General features: G+C 35.0%; 1 protein-coding gene and 1 long non-coding RNA gene across 3 annotated transcripts in view; both read right to left on the bottom strand.

Annotated features, from left to right (window-relative positions):
• Window positions 1-5,179: 5,179 nt before the first annotated feature.
• The window catches only part of KIF18A (kinesin family member 18A), a 35,296-nt gene continuing 25,076 nt past the window's right edge, over window positions 5,180-15,399 (bottom strand). The window contains exons 13-16 of one of the 2 annotated variants that reach the window (XM_057414402.1): window positions 10,054-10,537; window positions 9,422-9,526; window positions 7,248-7,357; window positions 5,183-5,534 (exon numbers count right to left, since the gene is read on the bottom strand). In XM_057414402.1, the coding sequence (XP_057270385.1) occupies window positions 5,392-5,534; window positions 7,248-7,357; window positions 9,422-9,526; window positions 10,054-10,537 (842 nt within the window). In that variant the 3' untranslated portion in view covers window positions 5,183-5,391. Of the gene's footprint in view, window positions 5,535-7,247; window positions 7,358-9,421; window positions 9,527-10,053; window positions 10,538-15,399 lie in introns of both variants that reach the window. The other variant, XM_057414403.1, reaches the window with a different exon arrangement.
• Window positions 10,568-14,341, bottom strand: LOC130601966 (uncharacterized). The gene is made up of 3 exons (XR_008972780.1): window positions 14,207-14,341; window positions 12,118-12,182; window positions 10,568-10,617 (listed from the first exon to the last, which is right to left on the bottom strand). It is a non-coding gene; the product is annotated as an uncharacterized LOC130601966 (long non-coding RNA).

The raw sequence follows: 15,399 nt of genomic DNA, 5'->3' as shown, positions 1-15,399 counted from the left end.
TATTTTATCTACATAAAGTTAAGTCTCTAATGACTACAGCGTTTTCTGCTTTTTAAAGACCATTTTCCCTTACGTCATTGACCGGATGCAGGTTGGGATGAGCAACAGGAATTTAGCTACTGGATTTCAGTGCAAACATGTTCCATATATTAATCATATGGTTAACTAATTCAACCATTTCCAGTCTCCTTCAGAATACAAAATCACTGCAGTATCCAAAGTTAGTTTATCTATATAGCTTTTCTTTTTAAAGACATTAAAGAGCCAACTGTGAAAACTGTTTTCAACATCTTGCTGTAACCCTCTGAAATATAAATAATGCCAGTAATCAAGAAGGTTAGAATTCAAACCATAAAATGAAAACTGTTTTTGTTAAACAGTTTTAAAGCTTGATTTACTCTACTGTAGCTTCTAATAAATGTTAGATTCAATCACTCCCCTGCAGAATTTAGATGTACAACAGTCATGCTACATAAACCCTTAAGCCCTAGTGTGTATAGCACAATTGAACCTAAAGCAACGGGGAAATCCAAAATAATTTTCCCAAGAGCACTACATAGTAGAGAAATAAAACAGGCCATTTACCATTACACATCTACTCTCTATTAAGGCAGCTCTTAGAATTTCCTACAGGAAAGACTACATATTTTCACACTTGTAGTGGATGAATTTTCTAAGAACATTTACCTTCTCTCTAGTTTCTTTATGTTTATTTACAGAGACAAATTGTAAAAAAGCCAAAGTGAAACAAATTACTCAGGAATCCAAATTATTTTCAAAGTGGACCACTTAGCTAATAAATCCTCATTTTTTCATTATGTTGTCAGGCTTCCAAATCATACCTGCTATCTTCTGCAGCAGAGTACCCAAACTTGCAGGTGCAAAAGGCTCAGCTGCCTCAGTAGAGGATATAAAAAAATTTGTCTGCTAAGAAAACTTCTCCCAGCACCAAAAATGACTTTTCCTAATAACCCAATCAAGTTCTTGTGCTTTGCCAGACAGACAGGACAGCAGATATGATTTCTTGGGCCTGCTATCTTAAAGTTTTATATAACCTACAGAAATCTACAGGTGTGTCTGGATATAAGTTTGCACAGGTCTTTGTTTACTATCGGGGAAACAAAGCTTGCTACAATTCTACCAAAATCAATGGACACAACAGGCTTTTAGCACGCCCAGGCATTTGGTACAAATATGCTGGAGCACAGCCATGCAGGCCCATGTGTGTGGTGAAAAGCTGTTGCTCCAAAGAAATGACTGAAATATCTGCTGCTTTGTGGACTTAGTCATGAAAAGTGTTTTGCAAAATGGGCATGAAGCTGTCCATTAATGCTTCAGTGTCTATAGCTTCACTAATAACAATATTGCTCTTCAACTCTATCCCTAGCAACAAATATTCATTGCTTCCCAAACCTATGCTTCAGATAACTCCTACAAATTCACTTCCTGCAATGAAAATAAGCAAGTAAATAAATCATAGTACCAACTATACCCTACAGCTTTTATAATGCTTTGCTAAGAATTTCTCAGTGGGGCAGAATCTTGGTTCAGCTATATAAATGCAGCAGCTAGACATAAGCCATAGGAATTCCTGTTGATAGCAATCACTTTCAGAAGGAAAAATAAGACATACTGGAGCACGACATATTTCTGATGCAGACCATAGAACAAGGAAACTTTCTTCTGGCTAAAGGAAGCCTAGACAGCATCCCTCTAGGATGCTAATATTTTTAGATTTTGAAGTTTTCATGACTGCTTTTGTTTGATGGAAGAGCAATGATAATTTTAATACTGAATACTTCACACCCCCCTTTGAGCGATGCAAGGGCTTTTACTACTCCAACATGAAGACTACCATATTAAAGCAAATACTACTCTTCACATCCAGTTACACAAGCTATTATGGCAACAATGTATCTTAGTTTAAAAAGGTGCTTAAGATTTATACTGCAAAACATACTCAGAGATATTCCGAAGAAACATTACAAAAAATTAATTCTTACAAAATATTTTTTCTTGCCCTTCTCCAAAATACACTACATAGCACATCATTGCAATTTATCTATCCACAGATTTTCTGAGAGTTTTATACTCCAATAATTTAGCATATGAACTTTCCAAAACACTAAAATAAGACATCTGCATAAGAAGGACAGCTTTGCACAATGCTGATATGCAGCACTGAACTCATGAATGTTCAATTAGAGACACAAATATTAGACCTACATTTTTGACTCAGGCTAGCATTTGTTTTAAAGAAATTAGTTTTCTGCATTGAATAAGAAAGCAAGATAAGCCAAGATCAGTACTTTCATTTCTATGTTTATGCTCAAGCATACAACAGTTGTCATGTGTATCACATAGCAAATATGATTCACTTAGTAACTATAAAGTATTAGCTATCAGGGATGTCTAGGATAGTTAAGGAGCACGACATTTTCTTCAAGGAAACTTATTTTTAAACTACTGGTTTGTGGTTTTTTTAAATTTTTTTTTTTAAGGTAAAGAAAATTAAACTGACCAAAATCATTTGAATTCTTGGTTCAACCTGAGTCATGTTATGTTGTGTAATACTCTGTTACATCCTATCTAGCATGATTTAACACTGCATGGTACAGCAAAGTGAAATCAATTAAATATATACTTCTGATAAATGCTATCACTTAAATTAGCTTGTACATGGCAGGCCAACAGGTAACAGGCAATGAAAATTGGCAAATGCAGTTATATCCTACCTCCTCTGCTTCCCAAATATTCTTTGTTTTCTAAGAAGAAACTGGCAATGTGACAAAAAACTTACTAGACACTAACAAGATCTCTACCAGCACCATCTGTGAAATGTACTCTGAAGCAGTATGTATGTACACTTCTGTTTACGAAGTCTAGATGTGTTCATAGTATGTCACAATGTACATAAATAAATGTACAATAGAGCAGTATATTAATCAATAGCAATCTAAAGTATGGAAATCCTGCTTCAATTTGTTATAATTTCTGGAAGCATTTATGTGAGTTATAAATGTTATATACATACCTAGCTAACAAACTTGTGATCAGCATCTGGTTAGCAGTTAGGAACAGGAGTCACTTCTCAGCTCAGTGTGCTAATTTTCTCAGCACTTTTTTTTTTTGATTTTTTTTTTTTCTTTTAGTCCCTGAAATTGTTGCAAGTCAATTGAAGCAGTTCTACTCAGGGCTATGCCAAACACATTAAGAAAGGATGAGATCTTATCAGTTCTGTTTTGACCGAGTACCAAAATGTTGCATGCACAAGCTTGTCTGAAAACCTGTCAAAACTGCTAGGAACATTAATGTGCAAGTCTTACATGCCACAAAAGCAATGCACATTACAAATATGTTCATAAGCAAAGCTCAACATGCCTCTTGCAGACATGTAGTAGTATGAACAAAAACAGCTCCCTGTGCACACTTTGTATTAAACGCAGAATTCGGAAGACATCACATAAATAAAAAAATGTGTGGCCTCTACAATTTTAGCTGTACCAGCTGCCAAAATCCTAAGTTAAAATTAATAAGTACTAATTCTTGGTTTTTATCATGACAGAGAAATATTAAATGACTCCCCCACCCTTTCTACTGAAATGTGGTCACGTGCCCAATTACAGCTTTTAGGCTTTTCTGAGGTTTAGAACTTTATTCGTGAAAGCCTTTCCCACAGCCAATAATTTCTCAGTCCTCATTATGCTATCAGCATGCCCTCACGCTTACCACAACTATATTACCTATATTCTATTTAGAATGCTAGTAGGAGGATTAAATTTTTCCTGATCTCATTTTTCACTAGTAACGTCTACTTCTCAAGGAATCATTCCTTGCTCTTTGAACTTCCCTGATGAAGTCAACCTCTGCAACACTGTCTGCTTGTCCCAACAAGTGGTCCTGAAATTTTATACAGACAGTGACCATTTCCTTCAGAAGCCTTCTGAAAAATGCAGTCCAATGTGTCGAGAATCAACATGTCAACATTCGATAGCTAGGGGGAGATATAACTGGGAAGAAGGTTTATATTAGTTTGTCTAAAATCACAGACTACAGACAGCAAAAAAAAAACCAAACTACGAACATTTGGAATACCGAAACAATTTTAAGAATTAATTTTATAAAAGCTGTTAGATCACAGAGTCCAGTTTTCTGTCACATGAGAGCTTGTGACGAACAAACACCATCACCTGTGAAACTCTTTTAAACCCATTATTACTGCTGCAAGCCAGAATATTTTTCTGCCGCATACTTGGTGCTGCTTAACTGACTGGGGTTGAAAGCATATTGCTTCAGGCAGGCAATTAAAACCTCTGTACTAGCAACTGGACTTCTTCCACTAGTTCTCCTTAGTCTGGGGCAATTCATATCTACACTTCTATTTGCACAGACCAAACACATTAGAACCACACTCCTCAGGATCGGCAGGCTGTCAAGGCTTCAATACAGCTATATATAAACTACCTTGTCTCTGAATATTAATCACCGATCACAAGATAAAATATAAACTATGTATACTTCTAGCAATACCTGTCAAGATTAATGTAGGCATTTTTCATGATAGAAGAGGCAAAAAGGTATTTTTTTCCTAGAAGTTCAATTGACATTATATTGCTTATTAAAATTAAACATTTATTTAAAATAATTGACAATTACCCTATTTACAACTGAATTAAAAACATTAACAACAAATCAGGAACATTTACAACCAACAGACAAAAAAAAGAAAGGCTAAAAGCATCTACATATAATAATTAAAAAAACTTTTTGTAAGTATTTGTGTCTCTTGGTACCACACTGGTTGTATCTACCAGAAGATATCCAAGAATAAACTGGCATCCTAATGCTAAGCAGGAATGCGTTTTAGTATTAGCATCTGTTTGACTTGCTTCCAAATGAAAAAACAATTTTAACATTAAGAAGTTACAGTCAAAGTGACTTAGCAGGTCAAAACAAATTTAACTTTTGTATCACAAAATTCCCATTGAAAATTAAGACTGACTGCAGGTAGCAATTTAAGGTAGCATCTAAAAATTACAGTATGACTGATCCCCTTAAAGACTTGCATCATCTGAAGTATTAAACTGCTAGTCAAACACAGAGAAACGCTCACAAATATTATGTCAAAAGGTATACTGAAATGAAATTGCTTATTCATTTGTTAATATGACAAAGACATTTGCGAACTAAAAGGAGACAAAAAAAATAACTTACTTTAATTTAGAATTTAACAAAATCCTTTTATTTCCAAGAAGTGGTTCTTACTGAAATAGTGCAATACTGAGACATCTTTAATACAAAAGAATTCACAGAAGTAAAACAAAAGTCTGCCTGTCCTCATGTGCTGTCCATCCAGTCTGCTTGAAATATGGATGAACTCAGAAGTCAACCCTATATTTTTTTCTTACAAACACGAAGTAAAAGATTTTTTGATGTCCTTGATTTGACACCAAACGCTACGTTTCCTTCAGAAAAGCTTCTAAGTAGGTTTCTTGGCACATCTTGTTCTTGCTTCCAGCTCCTTGTTTTCATTCCTAGTGAAGAAAGAGCATTTATTACAAATCAGAGACACTCATTCAATAAACATAAGCAGAATCTGGCCTACCTGAATATCTTGCTTCCAGAGCGTGTTGAGAATTTTTACAGCTATTTCTTGTCCTCGAGAGCCTAATTTTGACATGCAAAAACTTAATAACTCAGCTCAGCAATCCAGTTTGCTAACTGCCTAGAAAGTCCAATAATTAATCCTCAATTGGCATGAGATGTTATTAAAAGGGCACAGTGGTCTATATAAAATGTAGAAATAGGTATAAGTTTTATTAATCCATATTATTATAGAACAGTATTGAAAAATGAACAATCATTAGAAAATTTTTGGCTATTTAATCAAAAAGCAGCCCTTCCTTTAAGGGATTTGATCATATTTCATTCTTCTGCTGGAATGCATGCTATTGAAAGCAAGATGTATTTTACGTTCAGTTAAACTTTGAAGAATCAAAAAATTATTCTCTATTTCACAATGTGGTCCTTCATTACAGAGTTTCTCAATAATACCAGAGTAGCAGTTGAATTTGGCAACTTCATAACCCAGTCTTGAGTAGTAGAAATTGATGTAACTATGCATGCACTTTGCCAAGTAAGTAATTATCTGTCAGATAATACTTTGCCTCAGGTTTACACTGTTCAGGAAGTTTATTTTAATAGAGACTCAACATTTCCCATGAATGGAGAACAACGCATTCATATGTACTTGCTCCTTCACATCAGTTCTTACAGAAAAACACTTATGTGCTGTAAAAGTGCATATTGCCTATGCCATTGCGCAAAGCTGCACGATCAGACTGTTTCATAACAGCAGCAGATCAAAACTTTAAACTATCTTTGATCTCCTCTAAACCGCACTAATGAAGATCATTAGGTGTATTTCTGAAGATAGAAAAGGAGACAAGTGGGGAGAGAGAAAAGGAAAATTGTAAGGATTTAGTGCATTAAAATGTACTGCAGGTGCCAAGCAATGTAGTGTGCCATGCACTAAGAAAGACACAGGTTTTTGGGTAGCTGTGAACAGAATACCTCCGTACACATCAATTGAAAAAAATTATTTGCAACTGGTTTTGTTATAGTAAAGATATACCTCAGTGAGAAGCCATGGAATTGTAGCAGACTTTGACAGAATGTCACCTGATAGCATTATCAGCAATCTGTTAGAAGCAAAATAATTCCTAAATATTGCTTTAAAATAATTTTTCCTCTGCCATTGCGTTAGTCAAAAACTAGCTCCAAAATTAAAGTAATAAAACTCTGGGGGAAAATATCCTCACCCTGTATCTGTAAAAACAAATTAGCGCAGTACGATAAAACAAAGCAAGTTGTTAAAAACAGGTATGGAAATGATTAGAGGATATTTTGCTGTAAACCCCTCTTGGCAAAAGATAAAATGGGTTCACTAATTTCTCAACAAGTACACAAAAAAGTTTTTGGTGGAAGACCTTAAGTCTTCAGAAAGGGTTTTCCCAGCATGCATGTAGTAACACTGACTTTTGATTAGATATCATCTAGATAACTGGTTAGACATTCAGATTTGTTTTTAATGAACGGATGTACTACTCAAGCTGACAGCTTAGTGTATGGATGACAGCAGCCTATGCTGTTAAAGTGACAAAACCTTGAGTATCCACCTTAACTCTGGGCCTCCTGTACCAACACAGTTACAGTACAGCATCATATATTTGAGTTTTGACACTTACCTGCCATTTTGGGTACTCGCAAAGCTGTGTGGCTTAAGAAGACCTCCTGTCGAATGCGTTTTGCAGAAACAGTATCTCGCAGGCTGCCTAGCCCAGCGTTTGATGCGGAACTGGAAAGAGAAGACAGGAAAGAGTTTGCTTTCAGCAAAAGGATTAAGCTACAGTCCCAGTATTTTAGGCTTTGCAATGTAGAAATATATTAAGCGATGTAACAGAATGCAAAGAATAAACTAATAATTTATGATGCCTATATTATCCCCCTTTTTCCTTTTTAAAAGCCTACAAGACCATTTCAGCTGTGAACATGAGAACTACTGTTACTACTTAAAATGAAGACCAATATGCTACAGCTTTTTGGAAACCCCAGAAGCCAGCTTGATGGTCACTGCATGCAAATTATACTAAGAAATAATCTTAACACATGTATGAAATACTTGAAATGGTCAAGCTGCATTTATTGAACAAATAACACTTTTCATTGCTACAATAGCTTTTCTATATTCTCCAACACAGCTGGAGGGGGTGGCTTCATAGCAGGCAATACTTTTTAGCTAAACTAGAAGAAAGTTGCTAAAGCTTCAAATTCATTAAGACAAAACATCTATATTTTATAGCCTTTTATGTGATGAACTTCAGATTTACAGTGAAAATTATGAACCTATCTAATCTCACCATTTCACACTTGCCTCACTAACCTCCCCAGTTCCACTCTGTAAGACAGCCTCATAAGCAAGCTAGTTATACTTACGTACCAAGTTTCTATGCTTTTCCTATTCCCCTAATGATATTGTATTATTCTGACTTCACAGTGCTCTAACTTACACTGTTTTTCTTTATCATGATTTTCTGCCCAAATGAAAATATATAGCAAGCAGTAAATACAAAGACTTGCTTTGTCCCAGGCCTAAGTACTATTCGTGCATGCTTCTTGGAAGAGAACTACATGCCAATAAGAACGTAATGCTGTTTAGTAAAAGCAGCCTCTGTATGATGACTGACTTGCTTCTTATCCCTTGTCCTAGCAACAGACTGTTTCAAATTATATTTCTGATTTAGAGAATATGCCAGATTTATATTTTATTCTAATGTTAGTATGAGATGAATGACTGGAATGAACATGGAAAGCATGAGAAAAAAGAGGGGAAAAAAGAAGAGAAAGGAAAGACAATATCTGAAAAGCATATTCCTTTCCTCCTTCATAAACAAGCTTTCATTCGTTCTCTTCATCATAAGCTGCTAGTGAAAACCAAAGAACTTTGCTTTACAGACAGTTTGTACTCTGAGGGCGAGGAAATAATCTCCACAAAAAGAATAAAAGTTGGGGGATTTTCCTGTAGTGTTATTCTAACTTGGAAACAGCGAAATACGTGTTTGAGATACAGTAGGAATGAGATAAAAAGAGCAGAAAGAGCTAGTATTTTTATCTCTAAGGAAGATCTAAGCATACATAAATTTGGAAATCAATACACAGTTATTAGAAAAAAGTACTTCTTAAGTCTGTCATAGAACATTTACCTTCAGGTAAATCAGGCTCCAATAGTTCCCACACCTGTGCCTAAAGAGAATCTAGAAAACTAGCTCAGTTTCAGGGATCAGGTGATTTATTTTGCTAAATTAATAATCATTTATTTGAAGAAATTAAAATGTGAGATTTGCCTGTTTTCTCATCATAGGAGCAATCCTAGAAAATAGCTTACAACAAGAATTAGTAACAACTAGAACAGGAACATGAAATTAGATCAGGCAAATCTGATAATCTACTAGGAAGATTTGCTATCTCAAAGATGCTAATAAACCAAAGAAGTTTCTTCCATGCCCTGTGATCTATCTATAGAACATGTTTCAAGGGTCTTGAAACATTCTTTAGAATACCCATGAGGTGGCAGCTCCACTCACTGTCTAGCAACAAGCAACTAATAATATGACTTAAAAAAAGGTTGTCTCAATTTTGGCTTTTGGATAAAGATAAAAAGAAAAAAGCCGATTCCTCAGAATTTACCAGGTAAAATCCATAAATTGAATCATTCAAAGTATTTGAGCCAGAACGTCTCCTTAGTAGGTCCATATGACTGGTGTAAGAGGTTTTCAGATTTGAAATATAATACCAAAGCTTGTGTGAAAACATAACAAAGCAATGCAAATTCATTTGTATAGAAGATTGAGTTTAATTTTACCTTAATATTTTTCTTTTTCTCTCAGCAGCAGAAGTCATTGCCATATAGGAGGGCTTCTCAAGTACTGACGTAGGATTTTTGTTTTTTAAGGAAGAGAGTTCAAGTCTGAAATCAAAGAATTATATTTTTGTAAAACCTGTTCTGGGTAGAAGTCAAGTGAAATTGTTCTCAATTGTAAGTAAGCATATGTTAAGTTGAAAAACAATATGGGAAATTCATTTCAATATTACTTGAGGCAGATTTACAGAACCTCACAGATATATGGCAACTTTAACAACGGTATTTCTCAATGTCAAAGAGGCTAAAGCATCCATTTTACAGACAGGAAAATTAAATCTTAGAGAAAGAAACTTGCCTGAGGTGTCACAAACCATATCACAAATACTGTATTTTCTTTTTGGTATCTATCTTGTAAGAGAGAATAAGCCTTTAGCTTCATCTGTTGTCACCGACATACCACTTGCTTCAAATAAATAGCAGAATTTATTCTGATGCCAGTTAAAATTGAGGGCTTGATTTTCAAAATATTTGGTTTACAAATAAAATTGACTTAAATGGAAAAATACAGTTGTAAAGGCAAACAGAATTAAATTGTTTGGGTAATATTCCTTGCTCTTATAAATGGAAAATACCTGTGCAGAATGCTATTGATGCATGGCTGTGACTCCTTCACAGGTGACTCAGTAGACATTTCTGTTGTTTCACCTGTCCCTTCATAGAGAATCACTGTTGAGTTCATGTCAGCTACGGTGCACTCTGGAATTATGTTACATGTAGTGTCCAAAACACTCTCCTTTTTCACTGGCATATCTATATCATGCACCTTGGCTTCCTGAAGGCCAGCAAGGTATAAAGCTTTCTTTACCACAGTCTCTGTAGACAAGCTCTCTACTGGCTTCCTGCAAAATTCTGGGGTATACACAATAGGGTGGACCTCCTTGGTAAGGGAATCCTCCAGATGACACAGACTGGGTTGCTTGGATGCAGCAGGACTTTCAGCTGTGACCGGAGAGTCCATTAGCTTCCGCCTGGCTCTTTTCTGTGGTGGCACTGCAAATTCTACTGTTTGCTGTGTATTTTTACTCATTTCTTGTGACGGTGTACCAAATGTTGTACCTGTGCAACACAGGCAAAGTGGTTAGCACATTTACCTGCATTTGCTACCAAAAATCCTGCCCGTTTTCTCCTCTTCCCAGCTGAAATACATGCATTCACAGAAATTATGGCAAAACCTGTTTATTTTATTTACATATTAATTTGATCATTTAGCTGAAATTTTTATTGCAGCATAGTCCAGATGGTAGCATTTGTTCTGTGGAACTCAAAATATCATAAATATGCATAGGCTGATATAGTTAATCCCAGAGATATTACAAGTAATCACAAGTAAGATATGACACACGACAACAGGGAATGGAAGAGTAAGAACAATGAAAAAAAATAAAAAAAAAAATCACATTATCATGACAACCATCTTAAAATATTAAGATGGTACTATCACAGCTGCCTCATGGTCACAGCCTTTTTTTCCCTAGCAAGTACCATGCATTAGAATGAGACCGTTGTAAAAGGAAGGATATAGAATCACTTGGAGACAAAATTCTTGGACATTGCAAATGCTAAAGCAGTGTTTTAGAAAAGGAGAATGAAGTTACTTGGATCCTGACATCTAATATATCAACTCCGGAAATAAAAGCACTTTACTAAAACTCCCACCCTTAAAATTAACAAAGCAGGCAATACAGCAGTAATTGACCATTCCTAATCACCCTGATCGATACAATTTTTCTTGAAGTAGCATAATAATGTCATGTGCAAGCAGGCAGTTATGAGAGCAATCTCCAAAGAGAGAAAAGACCTTTGATCTCTTAAAGTTTTCAGTAAAGGAGAATCATTTAAACAGACCACTGCTCAAATGGCTAGGATAATGGTGACTTCAGTAGTTAAATAAGATGTAACAGTTCATTTTTTTAATCAACAAACCAAGAGTGGAAGAGGGCTGTCAAAACCCCAAGTGCTTCTAGATTTCACTTCTAGTGCAAATTTCAAAAATTAAAGCTACTATCCTAAAAAAGTATGAATTGGTCCCACTTGAGCTTCTAGCCACGGCATCATACATGCTCTTTCTGCATTGACTACTGCATTCCTGAGAGCAACTACACTGTAAAAAAAGTTCCTGCTTTTTAAATTGCTGTAAGTTACTCAAGAATTAACTGTGTTGATAAATATTTATTTCTTCTAAAATTCCATTCTACTTTTGCCTGAGACTAAGAAAGTTAGTTTGAGCTCTTCAGTCTGAATGTTTCTTTACTTCGCTCTCATGTGTTAACACTTTAGCCATTTTAGCTGCTCCATAAAAATTCTTAGAAGAAAAATTGATTAGAAACACGTATGTACTACATTATTCCACCCTGAGTTTGATTTTTTACAAAAAGCAAAGCTTAAATTATTACAAATCTTCTGTCTGTTTGCCTCTTCTCAGCCCCATTTAATTTTGGTCTCATTGCCCAGTTGTATTCCACATTTGCCATAGGCAGAAAGCTTTAAGAATGCCAATTCCTCAAGTACCCTCAAGAAATCACATGTCTTGGGGAAAAGGCCCAAATAAGAGCCTCCTTGAAAGAAAGCTGTCAAAGGATGAAGGATGGTCTCAGCACCATGTTTTATTTTTGTTCACACTTCGGAACTAGACATACCATATGATGGATTCCTCATGCCCAGCTACACAAGATGTTGCCCAATTACAAGATACAAATTAGAGCTGTGAGGAGACAAGAAAGGATTTAAAGACCATGACCTGTTCTGGAAGGATGGAATGGATAGTATCAAAATGTGCACATTTACATCAAGTAAATTAGATGCTAATAAATAGGCCACAAATCTATTCTTTGTTGACAGACCTTAATTCAAATCATGAAACCATTGAAAAAACAAAAACATTTATACCTCGCTCAACAGCTCAGTTTCAGAAAGCACAATGTTTAAACTACTATGGTTCGACAAATATCCAACAATGCAAAAAACAGTAAAAGCAGGTTAATTTTAGCTTAAGTGCTTATGGAAAAAGATGCTTGGACATGAACAATAACAGTTCTATTATGCTCTTTTCAGATTTGAAGAAACATAAGCACAGTAAACTCAGGCCTGAGAGGACTACTTGACATGAAATTGTGAGTTTGTGTATGTGCCCATGCACAGTTCACTACAAATAAGATTTTTTTTTCTTTGATAAATCAAAGCAAAATACATTATATTCCCATACCTAATCTTAGTCTTATTCATGGTCACCAGTCACCAGGTGAAGTGCAGTAGGCTACTGAGATCCAGTAGCTTGATTGTAATCTAAACATTAAGCTAATTCAGAATATTCTCCCTGATCAATGAAATGGCAAGGGTAGTAGAACAGGTCCTGTGTGTTCCCCAAGTAATTTTTACCTCCCTTAGAAATAATATAAATATAGGCCTACTCTGATGAAGGCATTTTTCTTCAAGACTTGGTAGAATTTTGTCACTGACAAGCAAGAAAGTTATTTATGAACCCTTTTCAATATGAACTCTGTAACACTACCACCAAAGCTGTGACTTAATGTGTCTGCTCTTTAATTTTGGTTCTATGATTATTATTGTTCTATGTAGAAGACTAACATTTATTTCTTTAAAAAAAAAAAAACCCAAAGCAAAAAAAAACCCAAAAAACCCCCACAAACCTGCTTAAACCAAAAATCCCCCAAGACACCCCCCCCGCCCAAGAAAAACAAAACAACAAACAACCCACACATTTTTTAGTTATTACAAACAAAATTAAGGACAAAACTTGGTTTTAAAGGTTTTTGGACACCCTTAAATACAAGAATAAGCTTTATCTAAGGATTCCAGTCTAGCATTTGAAGTAACTAACTAGCTGCTAAACATCTCATGACAAATTTTAAAACATTCATTTATTACGTTTTCTCCTGCTTATACAAACCTGAAAGTGTGTGTTTCAGGGAAAAATAATGGTTAGAGTTCTATTTGTCTGTTGTTACACTAGGACAGGGAGGTTCCAGTTGCAGAAAGTTGGTTTACTGTAAGACACTGAGGTTTTGCTAATGCCCTAAAGTTACTAGAAAGGAAGTCTGATGGAGAAACGTTTTGGTGAGTGCCAAGTTTTAGAAGCTTCTCCAGGACTAAATACTGGAAACATTTTTAAATTAACTGTAAATGCAGCATTGAAACCATGAACTAAATAGGTAGAGAACACAAAATTATTGCCAACATTAATAATTTGTTGAATTTCATCATAATGAACAGTATTTCATACTGTAATACAAGTGCATTAATAAAAAGACAGATGCAGCAATTCTATATAGGGGAAATATAAGCCACTAGTTAAAACCCTGATCCATTTTTAAAATCTATTTATTTATGGAATCAAACGCATTTTAAAACAAAGCTAAAACAAAACTAGCTTTTCTTGCCAGTTAAGTATTGGAAATAATGTAAAATATTGAAGAAGTGTCCCTTATCATAACTTTTTGTGAAAGCATCAAGTTGCTCTAACACAGTAAACAGCAAAGAAACCAAAACCACCACTAGCAACATCATTAACTGGTTTCACTAAACACAGCATAAACCACGTTAGCAACCCCAACACCCCAATTCCATCTCAGTTATTCCATGTTGCTGTTATACAGCATACAGCTCCAAACAGTCATGATCCAAAAAGTAAACAAGTACACCAAAAAAAGCATTTAAACCCCTAAAAGAAAGCAATTTTATTTCTGTCTTAGTAAGGAAGCAACATACTGAAGATAGTTGCTCATTTTTTGCAGGTGCTTTTAATAGCTGCCATTGAGAAGTCGAAATAAAATGGTTATGACAATCGCTAAAAAAACCCCATGACTCCTGTAGATTTCAGGTAACTTCATGTGGTCATAAGTGTTTCTCCTAAAAAAACCCACCCCAAACATGAATTTTCTTGCAAAAACTTATTTTCAAATATTTAAAAGGCTACACAATGTTATTAAAAGCACTAATACGGAGAAGCATACTTTAAGATTAATATATATTAAAAAACCTTATTTAAACAGAATTTAGTACCACAACCTGTCACTGAAGCAATTTGCCTTAGACTAAAACACCATACCCTTATCTTTCCTAAATATTATTTTTACTATTTAAAAATACAGAAAAATATTGAAAAGTATATGAGAATATTTAAAATTCAACAATTTTAGCGTAACTTTGTCTGAACAAGCACTGAATATTTCAGGCAGTCATGTGGTCATCTGTCACAATGCGGCTCATATCTCAGTGGGACAATGAAAGCTAAGGACAGCCAGTTCCCCTAAATCCTAGTCAAGCAGGGAAAAAGAAAAAGCTCCAAATCAAAGGACTTCAGTGTTCTAAGTGGCAAATATAAATTCCCATTATTAAAGCAACACATTAATAAATGAAGAGACATTCATTTCATAGCAGGTCGTGTCTACTAAAACCAAACTATTCACATGACAATCTCAGGCAATGTTTTCTCCCAGGATACTCCATTTTAATGTGATATTGTTGAATGCTTGCAGGGGGGATGTATGTATATATGTTTTAACATATGCTTTATCTTACTGCCTAAACACAGTAAATTAAGACAACAATAGATTCTTAATTATGAACTGAATAAATATATAAACCAGTAATAAAGTACCATAGATAAGATTAATAAAGATTTCTTGCATTAATAGGATGTGATGTGCATGGGGTATCTAGTAAGTTTAACTCAAAGAGCAATACCTACCTCTCACAGAACAAATACACTGAACTCAATGCAGCACGCTATGTCAAATCCCATAAATAGGTTACAAAAATACAGGATTCCAGAAACTTAAAGGTGTCTACTGGCAAGTATTACATGTGATTGGTTCAATGGGATTTTCCCTTGTATTGGAACTGGAAACTGCAAGTCAGCCGAATCTAGATCCAATCTGTTATCACTGTCTTAGGAGTGT

The sequence above is a fragment of the Pezoporus wallicus genome, unplaced genomic scaffold (genome assembly GCF_028554395.1).
Source record: "Pezoporus wallicus isolate ANWC-B61680 ecotype Strahan unplaced genomic scaffold, APGP_CSIRO_Pwel_v1 contig_5967, whole genome shotgun sequence".
NCBI classification, from domain to species: domain Eukaryota; kingdom Metazoa; phylum Chordata; class Aves; order Psittaciformes; family Psittacidae; genus Pezoporus; species Pezoporus wallicus.
This window is presented reverse-complemented; position numbering and strand designations above follow the sequence as displayed.